Raw genomic sequence first — 26839 nt, 5'->3', positions numbered from 1 at the left:
TGATCAAAGCTGAATTTTCCAAGCAACAAGGCAAGAGTATTCTGTCTAATTAAAATGTTTTGAGCTCTCTGAAACAGGAGAGCAATCAGAGATTGCTAATCTTGGCTCAGATAGATCACCTCCATTAGGCAGCCGCTGGTGATGGTCCAATCAGAGCTGGACTACAAGCTTGGCAGGGGGTGTCATAGATGACCTTTTGCAAGCTCCTAGAATACACAAGTTTTTTTAATGTTTTTTTAAATAAACACCCTTAAAAGCAGAAAGATTGAAGTTACACTTCAGCACATGTTCTCTCATCCTGCCCCCCAATCAAAGCTTCATTTCATGTTTCATCACAATTCCACAGTGGGAACAACTATGGCTGATTATTAAGTTTGAAAGATATATTAACCCACCTTTGGGGCAAGGTTCACATGCATTCCTTAAAATGAAACTTTGATTCAGTAGCCATAAAGGGAGTGCAGCAGGACAAGTTTCCCCAGATGGCCACTGATCAGACCAAATTCCGTTTTAATCGGTCATATTTGCCTGCAATTTGTAATGAAAGTTGCTTACAAAAGGAATCCAGAAAGCCATGCCCCAGCCTTTCGGAAGATAGATATCCCAGCCACTTCCCCATCCTGGTCGATCTTCTCCAGCCACTTTCCCTGGTTGCTGAACCAAAAGTATAGGAATCTTGGTTTCGCGAGGACCCAAGTCAAGCCGTGATCCAGGTACTAACAGTTCACTTCTCATGCGGTTTAAATCCTGAGACGAGATTCAAAGCAGTTAGGAAAATTCTTCATAATTTGGTCAACAATTTTCTTCTTTCATTGAACTATTCCAAATACATACTCAAAGGGATGTTCTTATTACAATCAATAGGCAGATTCTACACAGGTTATTCTATGTATATTTAAATCTATCTTTACTATAAACAAAAAATGGTTTACATCCAACTTAGGATGCCCATAAAAGAAATATTAATTGCAGCAGGGTTTTATTCTACTCAAGAGACTGCAGTATTTGCACATCAGGGTACCAGGTTACTATACTACGGAGCAGGTAATGAAGCTTAAGATGATAATGTAGAAATGCAAACTTCTAGAAAAACTCATTATAATTCAAACATGAAATCAAACCATTGCCAGTTTTGGTTAGGAAGAAAAGGAAAAAAGGAACTCTAGTTTATAAACTAATACTGGGAGCCAATGTCATAGCTACAAATGTAAAAAAAAAAAAAAAAAAAAAAAAATCAGTACTGAGGGGTCCTCAATCATCTATTATTAAAAACCACTAGTATCAAAGCAACTAAAAATATACAGTACTTCAATTCTTTTAAATATACTACATCCTTATATTTCCTTGATGTTAGCTCTGCACAGCTATTAAAGCATTAACGTTTGTGGTCGTATGCACAAATGTTATTATGCACGCAGTAATTTTTATTGTATTACATAAAAATACTTTGCAAGTGCTTTCATTATTTATGCAAGGTGGTCATTCCACAGAATGTGAAGCCAGTTCAACATCAAGAGAGTATTCAGACAGATATTACTGTCACACAAATAGTATCTCATCTTAAAAAAGAGCAGTGAAGAACTTGCAGCCCTGAGTGAATGGAGCTTATGGTGGCTTTAGGCTGTCATTTTGCAATCCTGTTCCTGGGCTGGTCTATGATTCCCAATATTTTTCAGACAAAATTTGGGAGCTTATTTGTGTATAGTTACTTGACACAACAAAGTGCCATATAAAAATACCTGGACCTAGTTCTGAATTAGCTAGTTTGGATCTGGGAAACGGTCAGTAGCTCTGTTAGCTTGAGTAGGGCGCCATGTTAGAGCAGCCAGGCTGTTTCCAGTACCCGGTTAGCTAATTCAGAGCCAGTTCCAACATATCTGCATAGCATAAAATTGCACTGTACAGGCAGATCCTCAATACTCTGGCAGCATGTCCTCATGTCATAGCATGACTCTGGCAACAAGTCATAGAACTGTCCACAAGTTCCACAGCATAGTGGGCTGCAGTCCAGACCCTACACGTATGCTTCTCTCCCTCCAATATGTTTATATGCCGTATCTACAGGACTCTTCTTCAGTTTCTCTTCTGGCCAGAATCAAGGATTTTAGAGCCCCTTTATACTGCTCCAGCATTTTCACCTGGTATACACAGGCTAGAAGAGGTACAAAGTCTTCATTTAAGTTTTTGTTAAACAAATGAAGACTTAAAATTATAGTTTGCTCCTGAGAATGTAATCTTGTTAAGCATAAATTAAGCAATGAATATGACTTAATTGAACTATTGTAAGAGTTCCAAACTATACTGAAAAGACTGATTATTCCCCACTATTCAGCACTGGTGAGGACACATCTGGAGTCCTGTGTCCAATTCTGGGCTCTCCACTACAGAAAGGATGTGGACAAGTTGGAGAGAGTCCAGTGGAGGGCACCAAAAATGGTGAGGGGGCTGGGGGACGTGACTTATAAAGAGAGGCTGATGGAACTGGGGTTATTTAGTCTGGAGAAGAGAAGATAGAGTGGGGCTTTAATAGCATCCTTCAACTACCTGGTTCCAAAGATGATAGAGCTAGACTGTTCTCAGTTGCAGAACAAGGAGCAATGGTTTCAAGTTGCAGCAAGAGAAGTTTAGGTTAGATATTAAGAAAAATTCTCTCACCAGGAGGGTAGTAAAACACTGGAACAGGTTACCCAGAGAGATGGGAGAATTTCCATCCTCAGGGGTTTTTAAGACCTGGCTAGACAAAGCTTTGGCTGGGATAATATAGTTGGGGATGGTCCTGCTTTGAGCAGGGGGTTGGACTAGATGACCTCCTGAGGTCCCTTACATCCCTAATTTCCTATGATCCTATGACTCGAGAGAACAGCCTTTATTTTAGCAATGGAATAGGATTCAACTGGAAAACCACTGCTTTGTGAACTGTACAAAGGGTGAATTTTAAATGCCATTACGTGCACTGGAGATGGTAGATGTTAACCAGCTTTATTTTGTTTTTAATTTAGTAATCCATATAGTTAAAATTACCTGCTCTGGGAGTTTACTTTCAGTGACGTTCTTACAGATAGTCTGGTCCCAAATAAAGCTGTGAGCACATTCTACAGGTACACCCTCTAGAGTCAGCTGTGCCACTTTCTCATCGTCTATAAGAGAAAAGGAACCTTCGTACAAAAACCACATTATCATCTTAGATATGCCGCATAAAAGGGAAATACAAGTGAAAGGGAAACAAGTTGAGAGTCTATAGTTATGGGAATGCAGAGGATGAAAATCCTTAATCTGAAAGATCAAAACTTCCAAAAGTATCTTATATTTTTTTAAATAGAAATTGAAGCTAAAATACTTGTGGGTAGCTTAGATCTGATAAACAATTTTAGAGGATTGAGCAACTAATTTCTTCATCAAAGGGCATTTTGTAACACAAATCTGTTGCCAAGTTCGGCAAAATGAATCATATCCGTAATAATCAACTGGTAGATCTTCATAATCTGTTCTGGAATTTGTAGAACCACCCATTTAGTAAAAAAGGCTCAGGTTTACTGGGTTTGGGAGACAAGGAAAAACACCCTACCATGAAGCCTACATCTCAGATCAGCAAAGTAGTAATGTAACTGAGAAAGATTTTAAGCCTCTAAAACATGTTATTAAAATATTATCAGTAAATATGCAGTCACTAACTGGCTGCTTAATCTGTTGTTTTTATGCATTCCTTAGTCTATAACCTTTCAAACTGTAACTTCTTTGCGGCTGGGACCAGGTCTCTTCTATGTTTGCATACCGTCTAGAAAGTTGAAGGAACAACTAGAAACAAGTAAATGGTATTCTTAGCTCTGCCACTGACTTATTGTGACATCTTGGTTGGCTCAGCCATTCTATCCCTCAGTCACTTCTCCATGGAGATTCCATCATATCCCCCACTTTCTAACACGTTTTGAGAGGTATGGATGAAAAGTACTGGAATATGGTATCATTACATTAATGCACATAATATGGCAACCAGCAAGTACCTCCCTACCAAAACAAGATATTCTTGCACAACGAAGCCATCACAATTGTTCCATGACTGAAACATAAGAGACTTAATTTTACTGTCTATGGAACCATATTTGACAAGATGAAGGCAAGTGTAAGGGAAACTCCCAATGAATCTTCAGAAATCGATTAGCTTAAAAAAAATTCTTTAAAAAGAGCTTGAATTTTTAAATAATTTCTTAAAATGTATATAATTTTTCTGTTAATGCTTAGAAGAAAGTATTTAGAAGAAAAGTGTGGCACTGACTGTACACAGCACGGTCACATACACAAAGATAAAAAAACTTTTTAAAATGTATCTATTATCATTTTAATGTGCTATTTGAACTATGAGACACGTGACTTTTAAACTGGCAGTATCCCTTGAAGAATTATAGAGCTTACAAGTTGAAACCTGCTAAGCATTTCTGCGCATAAGTTATAATTTCAAAGGAGACGCACAAAAATAATGATCAGGTTGGATTTGCCAGAAGTTGGAACTGCATTCTTTAAGTTTGAGAACATAAATGCAGATGGCTCTGTTCTGACATGGGATCTTTTTCATATCCACCCCAACAAAATAAAGGGTTGGATGTCAAAGAAACACAAATATCTTCAGAAATTCCAAAGAATTTTAGGAACAGACTCTATTTGCTCAATTTCTTCCTTCTGCCTGGGCTGATAACAAAAGTAGAATGGTGTTTAGCCATGATCACACAAAAACAAAGGTAAGCAAGATAAATCTCCTACTTTCCCTCCCATAGCCAGTCTCCTGAAAATCCATTTCTCTTTACATACTGTCAAAGTGCAATCTAGTTCATTCCCTTGTTGTTGCTTTACTTGATTACTGTAACTTTTTTCCGTCTTATTTTTTTCCACGTATACCTCCATTTAAGCCATTACAGTTTATGCAGCTACATCCATGTCAAACCTGAAACACCTGACTACTTTCTAAATTCTAACTACAATCAATCATCTTATTTTCAAGAAGCGCTCTTTCAACTCTCCATTCCTTCTTCCTCCCCTAAGTCCTTCTAAGTTCCCTTTTGCTGTACCTAAACAGACACTAAACTAGAGAAAGTGATTCTGAGCTCTTCAAATTACAGTAATTCTGAAACTCCTTCACAATTTGAACATAAGCGGGCCTTTCTGATCGACTGGCAATGATCGCACATTGTCAAGAATACCCCATGAAACATGGGGCTGGCTTTTCCGCTGATTTGGTAGTTATGACAAAACCTGGATAAGATTAGGCTATTACTGCACTTCTCAAGCAATTTATACCTTAGGGGAGTCCCAAACTAGTATGGGTAGTCCTGGCTCTCCTAAGGCAATAGCAAAACTCTTACTGACCCTAAAAGAGCCAAAATTATTTCCCAAGTTCTTGTTTTTGGTTGAATTGAACAATATGTTTCCTTGGGGTAGAGTTGGCTTGTGGGGACAGCCTAGGAGGGGAAGTAAGGGGGTGGGAAGACTCCATTGCACGTGAGGTAAGGGATGGGGACTAGGTTGGAATAGTAGGGAAATGTTTAGTTTACAGAGGTACTGAACGTGGGTTGGGATGCAAGTTTTAACTGGGCGGAGGTGAGGGAGGTATCTTTCTGGATCATAGGAGCAGAAGAGGGTGGGATGGGCATTGTTTGAAGTTCAGAGATTTGGGGAAGATGTGGAGAAGAGGTTGTTTTGTTTTACTTTCTTATTTTTACTCTTTTATTCTGTTTCTATTTTGTCTTTTATTGAAAGGTGCCCTGAGCCTCTTTGGGAAGGGCTGCCTATAAATCTGTTAAATAAATACATACATAAAATAAAATCAGTATTTTCTAACCATCTTAACTTTGTGTCTTTTCTCATTGCTTCCTAAGTTTGGCAACACCCCCTCTGTCTACCAAGTATCCTGTCACTCTAGCATAAAACCCAGTTCTCTCACCAACTCACTATTATCTCTTTACATCCACCCTCTCCTTGTTGTATTTTGACTGTGTTCTAAGTTAGTGGAGACAAGAACTGTCCCTCAGTTGATCTATCCTACATGCCAGTAGTTTTGCCAGCAGAACACAGGCGGGTCCATATACAGAGCCCCCTTGGAGCATGCCTCACCAACCACAAGGCTTCTGCTACTCCTTTCAGAAACGAGGCCTTCCAAGGTGCATGTCATCCTTGCTGATATACGTGCTATAGTGGAGCAACATGGAGCTGGTAGAAGCCACCCAGATGTGGATGTATTCTGGCAGCTCTTGTGTGGTGGCTGCTGCCTGCTGGTAGAAGTTCTGGTGACAGATGCAGCCTAGTGTAAACAAGGCATACATCTATTTTCTGTGAAGCCCTGTGCACACCCAACTCAATACTAACTGGATATATATATAAAACTACCATGCAAAGTCAGAAGACATTGTTCTTATCGAGAAGGTCAACAGATAAAATTCATGTGAAATTCACAGGAGGGTTCTAGAATAGATTTCATTTCCTTCAGTTCTTGGGTGTTTGATAGGGTTTTTATTTTGTCTTTTTAACGGACATGGGTTAATGTATACATTTACTTTTCGTTAGACAAAAAGTGATGATAGTGGAAGTCAATCACAGGAAACAAATGAAAAAAAAAACCTGGGCATCTTATTGGGTGCCAAGAACTCATTTTAAGCTCAGTTGCCAGTACTTTGCAGTAAACCTTGAAGAAACATCTGGTTAGTTTCTGGAGCAAACAAGGATGAGAAGTCAGTAAATTTAGGGTTGCCAAAGGATATTACCTTGGGATTTTTTCAATATCAATAATTTCTGTTAAAATTGACAAAATTGTACAAGAAAAGGTAGAATCCATATAAACAGGGTAAATGACAGCACTTCTTTGACCAGCTTAGATATTCCTGGAGTCCAAGCTTGGGAACAAGGTAGCCTATGTTGGGCCTGTTTTACTGGAATGGTGGCAGGAGTCACTGCTGCAGGGAAAAGTGGTTACTTATTTCTCAAATAATTGGTAATAGTGTCAGCACTGAGAGTGCTGGCACTGGGGGAGCCAATGGAGTCATCAGCACCAGATTTCTGGGATCAGCACCAGTTGTCAGCACCAACGCAGATTAAGGGGCTAAAGGAGGCACTGGAAGTAAAAATAACAACTGTCTTGATGAAATGGTTGAGTCCTGGAGCATTTTTTTGCTCATTTCTTATCTAATATAAATGCCTGCTCCTTAAGGCACAGACAGATGGCTGAGGAGCTCTTTATGGATTCCAAAGTCTGCTTTTACTCTGCACAGCTAAGTACCTCTTAATGGGCTTACGGTCAAATACGTAGACATCTCTAAGAGTGAAGATTTTTGCCTAATGTTCACTTTGAGAAAGATCTTCATTTTACGAGGGTCTTCATGATATGCCTTTCAATTAAGCTAATGATACATTTTTGTACCCATCATTTAGACATGTTACTGGTCTCACAGACTAAGGAGTTTTTGAAGCTGCGTCTAAAACGGTTAAGGCAGTACCAGAGTATTACTGTGGGAGACTGAAAAAGGCTCTTCTTCAATAATTGAAAACAAAGAACTAACACTAAACTAGCTGCTAATAGCTACATACAAAAACTGAACACAAGCACTGGCTGATCATACTTACCAGAAGTTCTGACTGATAACAGACCCAGTTGATGAGAAGAAACTGAGAGGGTGTTGGTATACTTTTAAAACCTGAGTTGGTAGCATGAAAACACCCCAGATAAGTGATGGCCCAAAGGACACAGCTAACCATGAGTCTCTGGTCAAATGCCTTTGGCACATATGCACCAATGATAGACTATGTAATCATATAAGCACTCAAGGAAAAATAGAGGTTTAAATCAGATGGTCTTAAAAGTGTTCAAGTTTTATCTTCAATTTGTTAACACGTAGCACCTACAGGAGAGAACTAGTCAACAGTTTGTTTTGAATAGTACTTGAATAACAAATAGATAGACACTATTCTCACTTTACTATGCAGCAATCAGTGCTTTAGTTTCTCTAAGGTGATCAGTTTATCTTAGAGTCTGAATTCAAAGACATGCTAAAATATGAAAAGTACTTCATACAAAGTTCAAAGATTAAAGACTGATTAAAGCAGACATAACCTCTGTTAAAATACATAATGACCATTGCACATGCTTATGGACATGCACCACCTTGGACTGAAATCTCCAGAAGGCAAAAAGGGGGAAGGAGAAAGATAGTTTCCTTTCTGCTTATATAAAATGAGATGTCAAAGATATTGTCAACATACAAAAAACTAAAATATTTGGTCAGGACTGTCAAGAGTCTCCAAAGGTCAGAGAAAAAATTAATGTAGTTCTGGGACACATGTCAGATCAGAGAGTTACCATGTTCAAAGAAACCATTTAACAAGAATTAAAAATGCATATAATTGAGAAACAATTACAGGTTTGACCTAAATCAAGAGAATCAAAAGAATCACAGCTCTACTCAGCATTGCACAGCTCCACAAGGACAAATGTCAGAGAAACTCACCTCACTGCGAATAGAATGTACTGCTGTGGAAAGACTAAAAGAAGCCGTATTTTCCTTAATGCAAGATGTACCACATTGGCAAGGTGGCTGAGAAGAGCTTACTGAACCCCTATATAAAATGAAAATAGACTCAGGGCTTCTTTCATCGCTGGCTGCTGTGGAGATGCAGAGACATATATAGGAAATAAGATGCCCTGCTTCTCAACTACAGGGAAGCATAGATGTATAAACAATGCCTCAATGAAGGCAAATTCAAATATAGCACTGGTGTAATGCTTCCTCAAAATCCCTCTCTACAATTAATATGATGAGGGTGGCAGTAACTGAATTATCATATTAACCCAATTAAAAGATGAGGTTTATTTTTCCCATTTAACGTGAGGAAAAAGACCTTTGTCTTAGAATTGAGTATGAGGTAGCATGGGGCAGGCAGCTGCTGCCTGTCCCCAACCGTCTCTGCACCCCTCACACTGCTTCTCTTCCCCTCCATCCTCGCAGGCTGCAACCCTCCCATGCCCTTACCTTTGTTCAGGTGCTGGCAGCCTCCAGCTCTGCACCAGCCTGGAACACAGCCCCAGCCTGGCTCTATGGCAGTAGTGCTGGCTACAAGGCCAGGCTTGGACCATGCTCTATGCCCTTGGCTGCAGAGGGGATGGAGTCTGCTGGGGCCAGAACAGAAGTAATGGGGAAGTGCAGGGGGAAGTGACAGCGGGAAGGAGGATCAGGGACCAAAGGCTACAGGGGGCAAGGACCTGAGGCTGAGAGAGGCAGGCACAAGGGTGGTATGTGGCACTTGCCCCTTACTGCCTCCCCCCACCACCATTTCTACTGCCTATCCCTCTACCACCTGACCCCATTACTTCACCCTTCTCATACCCTGCCCCAATCCTCCAATAATTAGATTCTATACATGAAATTTTTTTTTTTTAAGTATATACATTTTCCATGAATAGAATCTAGTTATTGGGGGGTCATCTTCAATTCAGGGCCATCTTACATTCAGGTAAATACAGCACATCTTTGGCAGATGTTTCTGTTTCCAAGGAGCTAAATGGATGTTTATATTTAACAAATATGCTTTGTGACCAGCCAATTAGAGCAAGTGATATTCCAGTTAGAACATTTAAGTTGCAGTTATGAAAAAAGGTTCCATGTTCAAGGTTGAGGACGTGGTACAGAATAGGGCCTTGCGAAGCTTCAGTCACTGATTTGATTCAGAGATTTTGCCCGATTTGGCAGCAATTCAGGAGACCCATTAATCTCTCTGAATCAAATCAGAAGCCTCCAATTCAGTTCAGAGAGATTCGACGATTCGGCCATAGACCCAGCTTTATATGTTTTTTCTACATACCTTGAGATACAAGGCGTGGCTTGTGAACACTGAGATGGTGGGGCAGGTGGAGTGTCCCACGGGAGCGCGAGGGGGTGGGTGTCCCCAGCATACTTGGCAGCAGACCTGGAAGTGGACCAGAAGTACTTCCAGTCCACTTCCGGGTCCACTGCCGAGAGCACGGGGGATCCCCCCCGACGCTCCTGTGGGATGCTCCATCCACCCCACCATCTCAGTGTTCACAACCCATGCCTGGTACCTCAAGGTACATAGAAAAAACAATGTGTCTATGGCCGAATCGCTGATTCTCCAAATCAGAATCGAATCTTCAGATCTGGCTGAATCGAATTGGGACAGTGATCTGAATCAGTGAATCAAATCACTTCCCCGAATCAGGCCAAATCCAAATCGAATACTGCCCGCTTTGAACACCCCTAGTACAGAAATGACTTGTTGAATTGAAGGCATTCAGAGATATTTTATTTCTTCTCAGCTCCTGAGAAAGGCAATACTTGAGAGATCCACTTAAAACTTTCTTGCAATAGCATAAAATGTGGAATTTATTTTATCCCTAAGAAGAAACTCTTAACTATCCTTCAAAAAAATTACAAAACTATTTTTGGGTGCTAAGTTTGAGAAAGCCACTAAGAAAATTTAAATGCATAAGAGCATTTAAGAGACCTGTCAGTGCATGTATTTTTAGTACCTGCTGATTATCTAAAGCCAGGTACAAATGTTCATTTCCAGACAGGTTGCCAGACCAGCAACCCTCCAAGAACCCTGGGTGAATGCGTGCGCAGTAAAATTGGTCTAACAATTAAATGTGCAGCCTTTTGTAAATAACAAGAAAGACAGGGTCGGCGTCCTAAGGACATCATAAGTTAATTTACATATTGCCCAATGTGATATTATAATCGGCACAAGAATAGTATACAATGAAGGAAGTACAGTGTTTCCCTTGAGAAAAGAGCATAATAACTGTTGTATTTTGATATTATTCAATTAAGATCAATTATATTTATATACTTTTGGCTAGGATGCAGAGCTGACTCAAGTGGGGTGCGGGGACCAGGGCAAATCAGCCCGTGTGGGGCCCTGCTCCCGCTCTAATCCCATGGGCCCTGGACCCAAAGAAGCTGCCGCCGACATTGACAGTGGCAGCGGGGAAGGAAGCGGGTAGCGAGCAGCTGGATGCGGAGCCCCCACTCTGCCCAGCTCCACGCTGCTGCTGCTCCGCCTGGCTCTGCAGGGCCCCCCAAGGCGTGGAGTCCGGGGTGGTCGTCCTGATTCGCCCCCCTCCCCAGGGATGGCTCTGCTGGAATGACTGAGTTGGGGATGGTCCTGCTTTGAGCAGAGGGCTGGACTAGATGATTTCCTGAGGTACCTTCTAACCCTAATTTTCTATGATTCTAAATGTACACTTTCTCCCTCCACTCCATTTCCTCCCCCTCCCCCATGATTATCATAGCAATGAAAGTTATATTTGAAGATTTCAAAAAGCAGTTTGATCTGTGGCACTTTGATCTCTCTCTCCCTGGAACGTGGATTCAGAACATGATGGAGATGATCCCGGCCCTCATCCAGCCCACTGATTACCACCCCATGGTCCTAATCCACGTGGGCACTAATGATGTGGCCAGGAGCAGTTCAGACCGCCTGATGAAGGACTATCAAGTGCTGGGGGACAAGCTGAAGGAGATAGGGGCACAGGTGGTCTTCTCATCAATCCTTCCAGTGAGCAGAAGTGGAAGACGCCATGAGACCTCCATCTGGGACGTCAGCTTGAGGCTTCGGGAATGGTGTCTCACGGCGGGCTTCAGCTTTCTGGACCACAACCCTCATGTCAGAATGAGAGACATGCTCGGGTGGGATGGGCTTCACCTCTCCCCCAAAGGTAAACGTGTGTTCTCTTCCAAGTTGGCTGATCTCCTCCAGCGGGCTTTAAACTAGGCACGTCGGGGGAGGGGGAGGAAGAGGACCAAGGGATCCACAGAACACCAAACCAAGAGACACCCACAAGAACAGCCCAGCCAAGACAGGTGACGAGCACAAGAAATACCCAGGTAAGAGACAGGGGCCTGGACAGTCTGGGGATTGTGGGGGAGGTGCATATTCCCTTAGGAGGCCTTAAATGCCTCTACACTAATGCTCGCAGTATGGGGAACAAGCAGGAGGAACTTGCCCTCCTGCTAGCTAACACAAACCCAGACATAGTAGGGCTCACTGAACCTTGGTGGGATCCAATGCACGACTGGGAGGTAAACATCTAGGGCTATAGGCTGTATAAACAGGATAGAACAGGGAGGAAAGGTGGGGGTGTGGCGCTCTACGTCAAAGAGCAATACACATCCTCTGCGAACAGCACTGGGTCTGAGGTAGGGCAGACAGAGGTGATCTGGGTCAGAATACAAGGGGGTCAGCGGGAAAGGGACCTAGAGGTGGGGGTCTACTATAGGCCACCTAACCAGAGAGAAGAGCTGGACTGGGAATTCTCAGGTCAGCTCGCGATGGCAGTTAAGTCAAGGGATGTGGTCATCATGGGTGACCTAAACTACCTGGACATCTGCTGGGAAGAGCAGTCAGCCAGGTCTGACCACTCACGCAGGTTCCTAGCCAAGATACAGGACCTCCATCTAACCCAGGAGGTGCACAGTCCCACCAGGGGAAATGCCTTGTTGGACCAGATCCTGGCCACAGGCGACAACCTGGTGAGGGGACTGCGGGTGCTCGACCACCTGGGGGATAGCGATCATCGCCTACCGGAATTCATCATCCAGTGCAGGGTGTCAAAGGTCTGCAAGCAAGGCAGCAGCCCTGGACTTCAGAAGGGAGGATTTCAATGAGGTAAGGAGACTAGTCAGGGAGATACTGAGATCCCGGAGGGGAAGGGAAGGGAAGGGAGTTGGGAGTCCAAGAAGAGTGGTCTTTCCTTAAGGAGACAATCCTCCAAGCCCAAACCGTGACGATCCCCACGCGGATCAAAGGGGGCAAGAGTGCTCAAAAACCCCCATGGCTCACCAAAAGCATCCACGAAAGCCTCGAAGCCAAAAAGGAAGTGTACACCCAATGGAAAGGAGGGGCCATCACCACGGAGGATTATATCTCCTTGGCTCAAGATTGTAGCGGGGCTGTTAGGAAGGCTAAGGCAGAGATGGAACTGGGACTAGCGACCTGGATCAAAGATAACAAGAAGTCCTTTTTTAAATACATAGGGGGTAAAAAGAAGGTGCCAAATAATGTGGGGCCTCTGAAGGACATGCTTAGTAATCTGGTGGTAGCACCAGGCAACAAAGCTAATCTCTTTAACAGTTTCTTTGCTTCCATTTTTCTGAGCAGGGACAGGGACATCTGCCCCACTGGGATACCAGACGGACCCAGGGGAGGTGTAGCCAGGCCCAGGTTCAGTGAGAACCTAGTCAGGCAACTTCTGTAGGGACTAGATGTGTTCAAATCAGCAGGTCCTGATGATCTCCACCCCAGAGTGCTTAGGGAACTGGCAGAGGTCACTGCAGGACCCCTGGCACAGCTTTACGAGCACTCGTGGTGCTCTGGTGAGGTGCCTGACGACTGGAAAAGGGCCAATGTGGTTCCCATTTTCAAAAAAGGGAGGAAAGAGGATCCAGAAAACTATAGGCCCATTAGTCTTACCTTGGTCCTGGGAAAGCTGAGAAAATTATGCAGGAGCACAGCTGCGAGGGGCCAGCAGGGGAGTTTATGCTTAGGGGAAATCAACAGGGGTTCATTAGAGGCAGGTCCTGTCAGACCAACCTGGTGGCCTTATATGACCAGGTCACAAAAGCCTTGGATGCAGGTGTCGCGGTGGACATAGTCTTCCTGGACTTTAGGAAGATCTTAGACACTGTCTCTCACCCCATCATTAAAAAATTAGGTGTCTGTGGTGTTGACGCCTACCCAGTCAGATGGGTCACAAATTGGCTGGAGGGCTGCACCCAGAGAGTGGTGGAGATCAGGGCATTTTTGACCTGGAGAGATGTGGGCAGTGGGGGTCCCCAAGGCTCAGTCCTCGGGCGCGCACTGTTCAATATCTTCATCGGGTGATTTGGACAAGGTCACCCCCTTGTCCAAATCAAAAGCACCTTGTTCAAGTTCGCAGATGACACTAAGATGTGGGGAGAAGTGGGCAGGCTACAGAAGAGGGACAGGCTACAACTAGATCTCAACAGGTTACAGACGTGGGCAGATGAGAATAGGATGGGTTTCAGTATGGACAAGTGCAAGGTACTGCACCTAGGGAGGAAGAACCAACAGCATACCTACAGGCTGGGGAACTCCCTTCTCATCAACACAGAGGCAGAAAAGGATCTTGGCATCACGATTGATTCCAAGATGAACACGGGCCGCCAATGTGGAGACGCGGTCAGGAAGGCTAACCACACTTTGTCATGCATCCATAGATGCATCACGAGCAGGTCCAAGGTGATCCTCCCCCTCTATGCAACACTGGTCAGGCCGCAGTTGGAGTACTGCGTCTAGTTCTGGGCACCGCACTTCAGGAGGGATGTGGATAGCATCGAGAGGGTCCAGAGGGCCACTCGCATGATTAGGGGACAGCAGGGTAGGCCCCATGAAGAGAGGCTATGGGACATGAACCTGTTCAGCCTCCACAAAAGAAAGCTGAGAGGGGATCTGGTGGCCGCCTATAAACTTGCCAAGAGGGACCAGCAGGCAATGAGAGAGTCCCTGTTCTCACGAGCACTACCAGGAGTAACAAGGAACAATGGTCATAAGTTGACCGAGAGTAGATTCAGGCTAGATAACAGGAGGCACTACTTCACAGTCAGGGAGGCTAGGAGCTGGAACCAACTTCCAAGGGAAGTGGTGCTTGCCTCTACCCTGGGGGTCTTCAAAAGGAGGCTAGACAGCCACTTAGCTGGGGTCATTTGACCCCAGAGTCCTTTCCTGCCCATGGCAGGGGGTCGGACTAGATGATATGCTTAGGTCCCTTCCTATCCTACCAACTATGAAACTTTAAAACTTAACCTCTACCATACAGTTGTAAGATTATGTGAGGTGCGGATCAAACGTAATCCCCTGTGGGGTTGCTTTCTGTGAGCAAGTTAGTACGAGAATTCTATGTTCCAGTCTTCCACGTTCCAAGAAGGAGGCCCATCAAAGCAGGGAAAGGCCAGGGAGCAAGCAGCACCATGAGCTGCTATAGAGGTTTCAGGCTGGAAAAAGCAATAATGCCCCCTACTGTTATTTTAGGGGAATGGGATATGATCAACAGCCCTTTCTCCAAGTCAACATCTAAAAAAATTGAGGTGGGAAGGAGAAGTCTGTGACAAGTACTCCAGTCCCTAGTTACCAATGTAGGAGAGAGGAATGGGAATCCCACATTATCCCCACACAAACATGTGTGACAGGCCACAAAGAGCCTGCCCATCTATGGACATTACGAGTCATTCAGGATGGGACCTAGGAAAAGCAAAAGCTTTTCCCCGCTTGGCCTTTAACCCTTTCCATTCATTCGTAACTGGTACTGACAGGTCCATTGTCACCCTCTCTGCACCTGTCCAGAATAACCTTTTAAATCTCTACCAGAAGAGGGAAGGTATCTGCCCACTTCCTCTATGCCCCAAGGCTACTGCACCATATAGATTCCCTTATCCTCTATCCAAGTCAAACCCTCTCATCCTGAAGTACAAGAGCTTACCAAATACAGTCTGACCTAAGACAGAACAGAAGTACACAGAAATGGTAGGAGAAAGTTCAAGAGTAGTGAGTTTAGCATCGTTAACTTCCTGAGGGACAGAGACCAACTTTATCTTCACAACAGTCAGTATTAAGGAGAGCTGTTTCTAGTTCCTGACCCGAGAAGAAAAGAGTGAGAGTACTTTTCTTTTGCCTATCTGGCAATCTGTGAAGGCAGTAATTACTTCTAAAAGCCCACTGCTGGACCATGACCTTTCCTCCTGAGCAGGAAAGCACACTAGTGCTAGTTTTCCCTCCATCTTGTAGCTGCTGAACTTCTCTTCAGCAGCTGGACTACTTACTCCTGGTATCTTAAAAGTATCCTCCAGTAGGCTTCGCTAAGTGGTCGAAGAGCTCACTCCTAGAATAGGACTGGTGGTAGCAGGTTGTTGCTCAGAACAACCAAACCTCTTTCCATCCCCAAACAAGCATTTGCTAAATAATCCATGCTGGATTAGTTTATATTGTTTTGCTTATTTACAAAGTAAGGATCAGGGATACAGCATTATTTCAAAGAGGAATTTGAAGGATGAGGAGTGGAAGGACTACTGTGCAAGAGGGAAACTATCCCAGATATAAAGTTTAAAAAACAAAACAAAAAGGGATATGAACGAGCTGACTAGTCAGGTCTACATGATGTGCTAACTGCGCAGTAGCCCGTGACTACTGCGCAGTAGAGTCATATGGCAGCAAGCGCAATGTGACACTATTGAGCAGTACTCTTAGGTCACTGCACAGGCAATGTCATAAAGAAGCCACTTGGCAACACTACTGCACAGTAACTCTTATACAAGTACTAAATGACTGCACAGTCAGTGTCTTGTGTGGCCATGGCCACTGGGAACTTAAGAGAGTAGGCTTATGAAGGGAAGAAGTTGTATAGGGATCCTAAAGGAGAAAATCTGGATGCAGGCAACTGGAACATTAACCTGGTCTACGTAGCAGAAAGAGAACCTTATTTTACAGAAAAACCTGTCAAACAAAGAAAAGATTTCCAAGTCTCTGGGCTCTTCTTTCTCCTGTGCTATTAAATAGCTTATTGCTATCTGTCCAACAGGGAAACAAAGGGCATGGCAGTGTTTCATTATTTTTTATCCAACTCTACTACAATGTCCTTAATCTTGTGTTCACCTTCACACACTTTTCAACAGTCTGAACTGTGCTACAGCATGTCAGTTGTAAGTAAAAGCTATTTTACACTCAGAAACTGAAAGTTTTTGAAGCTGTATAGAAGTCTTTCAAACATGCGTAGCCTTTCCCCGCCCCTGTTACTTATTACTAGCCATAGAGGAACTCTCTGCAGTTGAGTTAGAACTTCCAGCATACCGCTATTTTAAAATGGAATTATTTTATCTGTACTAGTAGAGATTCAACAGGGTCACTATGATCAAAGCAGAACAGCAACTGCCAGCGCTACAGCTTTTAACACCTGGTTGGCCTTGCCAGGATTCGAACCTGGATCATCTGTATGATTAGACAGAGGCTTCCATTGAGCACAAGACCAGCTTTGGTGCAAGTCCCTTCCTCACCTATGCTATCCTTAGAGCTACGTAGTTCTGTTCTTCTCTGTGGCTGAAAGAATAAAGGAAAGGTTTCAAATGTGACTGTCCAAAAGGAATGGTAGTACATTATGCATAAAAAGCTACACTGTGTGAAAATCAAGGAACAGAGGATAATTTAAGTCTCTTGCCCTGTCCTGTTCTGGTAGAGCCACAGCATGAAGGAAGCACTTTACCTTGATATTTTTCTGGATTCGGCATGGCTTTTAACCTCTTTTTTGGCAAATTCACTCGAGGGTCCCCCACAGTCAGGCCCAATATTGTACCTGCTGGAAGTTCAGCTGGTGAGCTTATCCCTTTAAAATACACACAAGGACATCATTATAAACCTGGATTGAGACAAACAAGGGACCTAGACACTTCTGTAGGTCTGCAAAGCATCATACAACTTAATTATATTCTGAAGAGTCATTACCAATGAGAGAAATGCCCAATACTGGAGAGACAACAGCATATGTTATGATTACAATTACAATGACACTTGCATTTAGTGAAAGAACAACTTCACTTCTGAACATTCACAACTGCATTTGTCCTCCAACTCTGGCTTAGCAACTCTTTACAGAATGTTCAATTCTTTTTCTTTAAGTAAAAAACACTTAATTTGCACAGTGAAAAATATATACAAACACTCCTTTTTGAAATTCTGCCCAATCTCTAGTTTACTTCCTCTTACTAAGCAAATGCCAAATTTCACCCACCCATCACATCTCAGAGAGAACTTTTTTAGGGCCAGATCTTCATATGCATCAGTGTTGCACTACTGCTGGCTTTATGTTTTGTATAGAAATTATATAAAGCAAATCTGACTTATTCAGAATAAAAATGTAGCTAAAAACAGGAATGGGGAGGGGAGGGGAGGGAAGAGGAAGTAATAGAGGCTGAAACTGAGTGTCCAACTCTATCCGTCTCTGAGTGCACTGACAGAAGTGATATTTGTTGTGTGATTGGCCCCCTGAAAGGGCTCTACAGCCATGCCCTGACAGAAGTGCATGGCTGCAGAGCACTTTGAAGTGGCTGATCACGCAACAAATTAACCCTCATCTAATGAGGTTTCAGATGAAGGTGCTCCAAGGCAGAGGACCTTCATTAACTTGTTAGTCTCTATACATGGTCAGAGCTGGACTGATGCAGCCCAACCCCACCCCCAGTGCTGTCTGCAGAATGGAAGGGGGGAGAAGGGAAGGGAGTGAGCTCTGGGCTGGGGTTTGCCCAGCCTGAGTTGGAGTGGGGGCAGGTGGATCAGAGCCCCTCCTGCTTTGTGGTCCCCCTGCCAGCTCCCTCCCCGCTCCAGGTCAGGCTGGCAAACCCCAACCTGGAGCTCCCTCTCCTCCCTTCTCCCATCCTATAGACAACAGCAGAGCAGGGGGTGGGGGGCAGAGCTAGGGAAGAGAGGCTGCAGGCAAGCAGTCTCTCTCCACGGCAGCAACTCCAAAGTGAAGCTTGATTCCCCTCAGTGACTCTCTCTCTGTGAAGCGCCATGAGTTAGAGCAGGGGGCTGCACGTCTGTCAGCAGCCCGAGTATCTATTTTCACTCTTATTGCATTAATTTTGGATGCCCATGTTGATGGGAAAGGCAGTGGAACAATCTTAACTCTAAGTGACTTCATTAAAAAGTTTTTGTTTAATTTATTCCAAGCATCTACTTACAGAGCAAAAGGCATTGTTTTCATTATAAATTATGGTACAATTTGAAAATGCCATCCAATTTAAATACTTCTTCCATCTACTCCCTCAACACCTCAGTTTGCATTATTTTTGTAATTTGGAAATTAAAATATATTTCAGTATCAGTGTAACTCTGTGCAGACCTAGCTACATTCCTGCAGTAGCTAACTTTTATTTTGTTAGCAAACTAAATAAGCTACCACAAACCTTTTACAAACTGAAGTGACAATAGATTTAACATTTCATTCCTTTAAGAGTATAGACCGAAGTAACTAATATATCCATCCTTTTGCAACTTTTTTTTGTCTGTAGAAAGAACTGCTACTCATTCCTCAGTGACTGAAACAAAGGCAGAAGAGATTTCCCTATGGAACTCTGTTATTGGTACCCCAAGACACTTTTTAAGCTACAAGTTTGAAGAGTTCTGTGTTAATGTCTCCCCCCTCACTTTTCTACTACATACCTTGTAATAACTCAAAGATGTCCTTTTGATGTAGATGAAGAGAAAGACCCTCAGATTTCCTGCAGTTTTCTACCCACCAGCTGTTAAGTTCTGTTTCTGCATCTGCCATCTCCTAAAAAATGATTTCATGTAATTAAACCAAAAAGAAATTAAAGTGACTCATCTGTATCTATATTTATATGTATTAATACAAAATGACTGCTTCAAAGCAAACTTTCTTTGTGGTAAGCTAAAAAAATAGAAACACCATCATTACTAATGTCCAAGAGATAATGGAATTCAGTCCCATAGTACTGCATTTTCCAGTACTCTTAAACTTTATTCCAAAACTAAACAAAGGAACAAACAGCTGTTCTCATCTTTGAGCAGGTAGGTCCTTACCAGAAATCCCATTTTAAATAACACCTGTTCTTATTTACTATAAATGTCAAAAGATGTGCAAACAATGATAGGTCTATACTGTGTAGCATGTGCCAAAATAACGCAGGAAGGCAAGAGTCTGTAGAGTTGGATATTTGGTTCAGATGGTAATAACTTTTTTCAAAATTTTTTGTCCACATTCACTTTAACAATATACTTAAGTGGAATCAGTTGGTGCTTCTTACAAGGGTTTCAGCAGACCATTGCACTGAAAAACTTGAGAGCTTGCTTTACCATGATTAAGCATTTTTTTTAACTCCAATATCCCTCAAATCAAGATTGAATGCTTTTCAAAATGCTATGATTTAGGCAAACAAGTTATCTGGTTCACTACAAGACTGCCTGGGTAAAGTTCTATGGCACTTTTTATACACATGCTAGATGATCTAAAAGCTGGCCTTAAAAATTAGGATATGACTATTTTAGTGGTACAGCTTAATTTCCATAAAACATGTAAAATGCCTTACAGTTTGGACCAAGGCAGCACTCAGTGCCTCTGTAAGAACACAGTGAGAGAATGGGCCAACCAGGCGATATCTGAGAATCTCCATGGTCAAATCACTGAGAGAAAAAAAGAAATAAAGAAAAAGAAAGAGTTAGATAAATTGGAACATTAAAGTGTTTATTCATGCAACTTGTGCACTTCCGAGCAAAATACTAAACATGAATCTAAGTTGCTGGTACAGTACAAACATACCTTATTACAATACCAGTATTTTGTGATGTCCAGCAGTATGACTTAAGTGGATCTCTGGTTCCATCACCAATGATCTTTTTCACTGGCACAGCCTTTTCTCCTTCTTTGTCTTCCCTCTTTCTTTTCTTGCCAATGCTTCTAGTTTCATCTGTTGGTTCTTCCTCATGAGGCAATACTGTGACTGTTTCAGGGATACATGTTGCTACAGGCTCTGAACACTTAAAAACTGCTTTTAGCTCAGTCAATATGTCCTAAAGAAAAATGTAATACTGAATCAGGATTAAAGAAATTAGCAATCTATTTGTTAGACAAAAGCCTAAGTATCGTTTTAAAATTTTGGTCCTGTGTTATCTTCCCATCTGTTTTGAGGGCCTGGCCCTAATTCCACAAAGCTAGAGACTCACCATTAATTCCTGAATGTATACAAACTTGAAATTAATGTTGCCTACATAGTATGACGGACTTTGGATCAGGTTCTAAATCCACAGCCACTGCATATGAAAGGGACTCTGTATGCAATTTTCGTAGAAAATTTTCAGAACAGGATTGGACTGACAAAAATAAATTGTAAATATTGTAAAGGTTGTTGACAAACAAATAGTCCTTTAAATCGAGCGTAAGGCCACAAAAACTGATCAAGAGGTCCCTGATTTCCATATAAGAGAAAAGAAAAAACATCAGGTGTCACCATACAACAAAGCAAAAACTGCATTTACAAGATATTACAACAAAACTGAAGAAATACAGAAAGTGTTCTAAAGGTTTTCACCAAAAACAAATGTGCAGCTTGTGTGTAAAAAACAGCATTATATTTTTGTTAAGTGAACAACAAGGTGAAAATGGTAATGGTTTCATTTTTCTTCCTATGCCAATGTCCTGCTTTCAGTTTTCCCAGGTCTCTCAGAAGACTATTGTATTTCAGATATCTTCCAGAGAATATTTCAGAGAGAAAAAACAGCCTGAAGTTCAACCCAAGAAAGAGTATCAGGAAAGATACCTGTTTAAGAGTTGGATGCATCCAGATCCACAACTGCCTATTTTCAGAACCAAGACCACACCCAACTTTAGGTTTCCAAATGAACGTAATGGGGCCAAGCAGGTCCTCAGGATACCGATCTGCCTGATAGAGAACCAGGGAACCCTGATGCCTTCCAGACAGGCAAGGCACAGCTGCAAAAGTTGGTCCTAAAGTACAAAAAAGCATTAAAAAAAAAAAGCTAGCAATATCGTCTTATTTCAAACACCCCGATGAGCCATGCCTCCCACAGCTGCAGCCTGCACCGTACTGCACAGATCCAGGGGCACACGCCCCCTGGATAAGCCACTTGCGGCTCCGTCCCATGCCTCTCCCCACCCCGGCTGGTCAGCGCCTGCCCCAGCCCCATTTCCTCCCTCACTGCATGGGCCTTGATCTGCGCCCCCACCCCAACCCCTAAGCTGAAGAGCTGCGTATCAAAAATCAGATCAGTAAAAAATTGGCTATTTGTATCGGCCCCAAAAATCTCTACCAGTGCACCCCTACTACAGATGGGCCACCAGGACCAGTAGCCAAAATGGGCCATGCAATGAACAAGGCTATTAACAAACAGCTGAAACTGGGAAGGCCTGGTCCTGGAATGAAGCACATTAAAACTCCCCTATCCAATGCAAAGATCCCAAATATAGACTTATTCAGAGGGTGCTAGCCCTGACACTCATCTGCTTTCCTTCAGCCAAATGTAGAGAAGAGTTTTTCCAAGTTCTTGCTTGAAATCAAAGACTACTTATTAGTTTAGTAACAGCAATTCAGTTCAGACTCTTTGCCTCTACTGTATTTTAAAAAAAATAATTTTTTAAGTCAGTTTTTACCTGCATCTTTGCTACACATACGAGCAAGCACCTTTAAAAGCTCTTCCTCTTTTCCCTTTAACTCTAGGCAACAGTAGTATGATAAGTCCTGAAATAATGACAAAACACCGAAGCGAGAACAGCTTTTAAAAGTGAATCCTGGTAGGAATATGCTACATAAATTGTTAAGGCTTTCATAAAGAGCAGTAGCTTATCAACTGTATTCAAAGAAACACTGGTCATTGTTTTCATTGCTATTGTTTTTCTTTTAAATGTTAGCCTGCCTCTGGTAATTCCCAAACTGTCTGGTATCAAACCAACAGAGCAAAAAGGTTAGGTGACAAGTGTCTACCAATGACAACATCCTGTTCAAAATGCTGACCTAGGCTTTCTTTAGTCTCCTAATGATTATGACGTAATAGAGGAACCACTATTTCAAAACAAAATCTCTCAAGTGTAGGTTTTTCCTGCAAAGGTTTATCGATTCAATTCTTTCTTTCCAAGCATTTTCTACCCTAAGGACATTTCATAACATTCAGCATTAACAACTAGTACACAATCCAAATTTTCCTACAACAGTGCTCCAAAGAGACAACAAGGCTTCTATTATAATTTAATGGTGAGTTAAATCATCACCTGGGCAAGGTAACAAACAAAATAGATACAAATGTGGTACCTGCAGAAGGCAGTGTTTTGCCATGGCTCGATAGCAAGCCCGATAGCTCTTAACAGTGGGCTTATCTCCTAAACAGTATCCCCATTTCTTCACCATGTGAAATCTTTTGGCATGCCAAATATGTGTTTCCAACCAGATATTCTTCTTTTGCCTGCGATTAAATTCCAGCACCAGATTTATGTGGCGTCTTCGAGCTTTGCGGCATTTACTCTTTGAATGCTCTTTTTTCTGATGTACAGCTTTCTCGGCCTGCATTTCCAGAACAGTCAATATTTTTAGTGACAAGCTTGAAAGGGCAAGTTAATGTAGAAAAAAAAGGCTTGTTCTAGATCAGAGGATATATTATAGCATGCTAACATATTTAAATGCTAAACATGCAGTACACAATTATTTATAAAAAAAATCACGCAATGTTTTAATTTTGGGGAGACGAATATTTCCCTATTTCTCACACAAACATAATACTAGAATTTGTCCATCACTAAGGGAAGTTTTGGTTAAATATCCAAATTTACAATTTTAACAGGGTGGGGAGGATGTGTTTTTCGAGACTAAGCATAATCTTCAGCAACAGGCAAATTACTCCACACATCGACTGAAGACGTCCAAGTCCAGAAAGAACAGAGATATTGCATCAGTATATCAACAGACCAGATCAAGGAATTCTCTACAATTCTGGCTGCAGGAAGCACTAGGCAAATGTCCCTTTCACAAGCAGCAAATTTATTGGAAAAAATATGTACAAGATAAGTGCTTCTAAATTTTCATGAGGATTAAAATACACTGAGACAAGCCAAGGCCATTTCTCCAGCCAGGTTCTGGTCTTCACTTGTTGGGAACTTGCAAGTTCCTGCTGAAGGAAGACAGCAGGCAGTAGTATGACAGATGCCTGCTGCTGGAGGCCTTCAGGAAACAGGTAATGAAGCCACAGAAGGAAGATTACTTCAGTAGGATGCCTCTAAAAATGCCCAAATTGAAGGAAGTTACTCAACTCAAGAGGACTGCAACAAAACTTGGAAGAAGAACCAGGTGCTCCATTCTGTGTAGAAAACAGTGCCTTACACCCATTCACGTCTGCAATGCATCAAGAACCCCTATGTAGCCTCAGAACCAAAAAAAGAAAAGGACTTCCAAGAGTCAGGAGAAAGAAGCCAGGTGCTCCAAAGGGTGGGAGAGTCATATCACCTTGCTCCCCTAAAAAAGAAATTGTGTCAGTGATCAGACTCCTCTAAGAGATGGAGGCATCTCACAACAGAACCTGCTATGATGGGATGTGGGCTGTCTGCTTGAAGCCAAAACTCGGACTCAATCACGAAAAGCTGGCCGAGGCCCTCTGACCACTACTATATTCATGTGGGCACTAATACCGGCAGGTGTGACCCTGATTAAAAGCAACTACAAGGCTCTGGGAGTGAAAGTGAAAGAAGTCACCCTCCTTTTGTTTTTGAGTCTCTGGATGTTCTGGTTCTTCTCCACTGATGTAAGGGCACAGATCTACACTGGAGGTCAATGCAATGCGACATAATAATACTGACAGGAATATTTTTGCTTTCTGGACCACAAGATGGTGTTCCGTGAAGGACTGCTGGCAAATTCCATGTGGCAAAAAAAGGGAAGAAGTGTCCAAGACTATCCATCCATTAACCTAGTGAGGAGGGCTTTAAGCTAACTTTGAAGTAGACTGGGGGTAAAAGAGCGCAGATGATGAAAAACACCAGTGACTGGCTAATGGACTAGATTTCAGAATCTCGTGATTATCTTCAAGAACAAGAAACATGTCTAAAATCCCATGGAAAGGGCAAACACAGCACCTATCTTTAAAGAGAGAAAGGAAGAGGAACAGCTACTGTAACTTTAAATATAGATTTGAAAACTTATTAGTCAATGTTAAAAAAACTGTAGATAATTACATGGATTTGTAAGGATTGAACAACTTTTAAACCAGCGGAGCTAACCTTTAACAGGTGTATCACAAATTAGCTCCACACGCTCTCCAAGTGCCACTCCAACCCCTTTCTGTTACCTAGTCACCACTCCTCCCCATCACCAAATTTCCAGCTCCACAGGCAGCCCTGTGTGGCAGATGAGGCAGCTCCATGCACTGGATATGGCCCGTGGTGCTCCTTACAGGTCTGGAAATTTGATGGCAGAATGAGTAAGAGCAGCATTAACTGCTAGGGCTCCAGGAGCCATGGCAATTAATGCTGCCACTGCTCCCCACACCATAGACTGTATCTTTGTAACCTCTGGAATAGAAAGTACACTTATAAAAAGTGCAGATGACATCCAGAAAAGAACTACAAGCACTTCGGAGGATCAGATGACAATTCAAGTTCATCCTGACGACTGCAGACTACAGCTGCAGTTTTACTGAATTTAACAAGATGAAGTGCAAAATATAAAACTCTTAGGATAGGAAGGTCTCATTCACAAATAAAAAATGTGAAATAAATTGCTAATTGGTAGGCTGCAGTGCTTTAGAAAAGGACCAAGATTAAAGAGGAGTTAGACTCAATGAATAAACAACATGATGCTGCAAAAAAAGGCAAATCTCAGTTTGGAAGTTATTAACAGGACTGTCACATGACAGACCAGGGAAGTAATTCGATTTCATCCAGCTATAGTCCTGCATAGCTTTAGATTTACATTTTAAGATTCAAAGTCCACAGGCAGTAAACAAAGGCAAAAGATTAAAAAACATGACGGAGAAAGAAAGGTCGAAGAAGAAGCCTGGAACCTAATATACCATGGAAGAACGTACATAAAAGATCACTGTTATGAATGGATTATCTCTTCAGAACTGGTCATCTTACCAAGTTCAGCTCTTTTGAGAGAGAAATTGTTAGTCATTTAACCAAGTGATGAAGGCCATAGAGAAAAACAGTTCATCTCATCTTTAAACTAGTCGGGCGTAACTTATTCACAACACATATTCAGTGAAATTAAACTCAATAGTGATAGAAATAAAATCTGAAGAATCATACACAAGAGCAAGAAAGTACATGATACATTATTTGAATGTATCATATTTGGGTAGCATGAACTTGCACCTCTTTTCTGGCAGTCTCACGGAGCCGTCTGGGGAGGCGTTTGATATTATGGCTCATAGCTCGTCTTCGCATGTGCCTAGGTAGAGTCTGGAACACCAGTGAATTGGAAGACTTCTGTGCCACTGCCTTCAACATAGCACTGATTTCAGCAGCACGGGCTTGAGCAAAAGTAGATGCTGGAATGAAGAGAACCATTTTTTGTGCGTGAAGAATTGTTAAAAATAAATGGAAGCAGAATTAATTAAGGAATCTGACTTTGTTGCAGTGTGGTTTTAATTACTGAATTAATCATTTAGAAGCACAAAAGTGTAGTGAATGATGCAAAAATACTGCTCTCTCAACTAGTCAGCCTAAAGCCTAGGGACAGACATTCAAAAAGCCAGAGCCTGAATTGATTCAACCGTTGCAGATTAGTTTAAAATGCCTAGGCTGAATTGGTTTATACCTGAACAAACATTCACTCTGGACTGAGGCAATGCAGTCACATGCTTCCAGTTGCTCAGGCCAAGTGCACCCTCAGCTGCGGGGAAGCTATGCTGGGGGGGTCGTGACCAACCTGGGCTGAACTGGCCAGAGATCGCCTCTTCCTGTGCCACTGGCAGGGACCAGAACTGCATCTGCTTGATGCTCCCCCACGCCCTTGCTGCTGCAGCACTGGGCACCACAGTCCCTGAGGCAGAGCGGGGCAGGGAGGAGAGTTAGTTTCCCCTGTACCCAGCACTGGCAGCCGGGTCTGCCAGCTGTTGCCGCAACATTTGCTCCATGCCTGGGATAGGCTCCCGGCTGTTCCATTGCTGGAGGCCAGAGGAATAACCCCCATCCCTGCCCCCACCCCCCCCCCCCAGGAGCCCTGCCTGGCCATGCCCCTGCAGTGCCACCATGCTCCACAGCAGCTCTGTCAGCCCCAAAGCGCGCCCACCCCTCCCCCCACCACCAGGAAGGGGCTCACGT

At 42.7% G+C, this 26839-nt stretch overlaps 1 protein-coding gene across 3 annotated transcripts in view; it reads right to left on the bottom strand.

Annotated features, from left to right (window-relative positions):
- The window catches only part of POP1 (POP1 homolog, ribonuclease P/MRP subunit), a 40165-nt gene that overhangs the window by 7436 nt on the left and 5890 nt on the right, over positions 1-26839 (bottom strand). For 2 of the 3 annotated variants that reach the window (XM_025209317.1, XM_006028005.3), the window contains exons 4-13: positions 25889-26064; positions 22839-23087; positions 22184-22271; positions 21333-21520; positions 20336-20586; positions 20106-20199; positions 19219-19330; positions 17264-17383; positions 3022-3137; positions 556-747 (exon numbers count right to left, since the gene is read on the bottom strand). In XM_025209317.1, the coding sequence (XP_025065102.1) occupies positions 556-747; positions 3022-3137; positions 17264-17383; positions 19219-19330; positions 20106-20199; positions 20336-20586; positions 21333-21520; positions 22184-22271; positions 22839-23087; positions 25889-26064 (1586 nt within the window). The remainder of the gene's footprint in view (positions 1-555; positions 748-3021; positions 3138-17263; positions 17384-19218; positions 19331-20105; positions 20200-20335; positions 20587-21332; positions 21521-22183; positions 22272-22838; positions 23088-25888; positions 26065-26839) is intronic. The other variant, XM_025209318.1, reaches the window with a different exon arrangement.

This window comes from Alligator sinensis, unplaced genomic scaffold (assembly GCF_000455745.1).
Source record: "Alligator sinensis unplaced genomic scaffold, ASM45574v1 scaffold191_1, whole genome shotgun sequence".
In the NCBI taxonomy this organism is placed as follows: domain Eukaryota; kingdom Metazoa; phylum Chordata; order Crocodylia; family Alligatoridae; genus Alligator; species Alligator sinensis.
The sequence above is the reverse complement of the archived record's forward strand: the minus strand, read 5'-3'. Positions and strand labels throughout refer to the sequence as shown.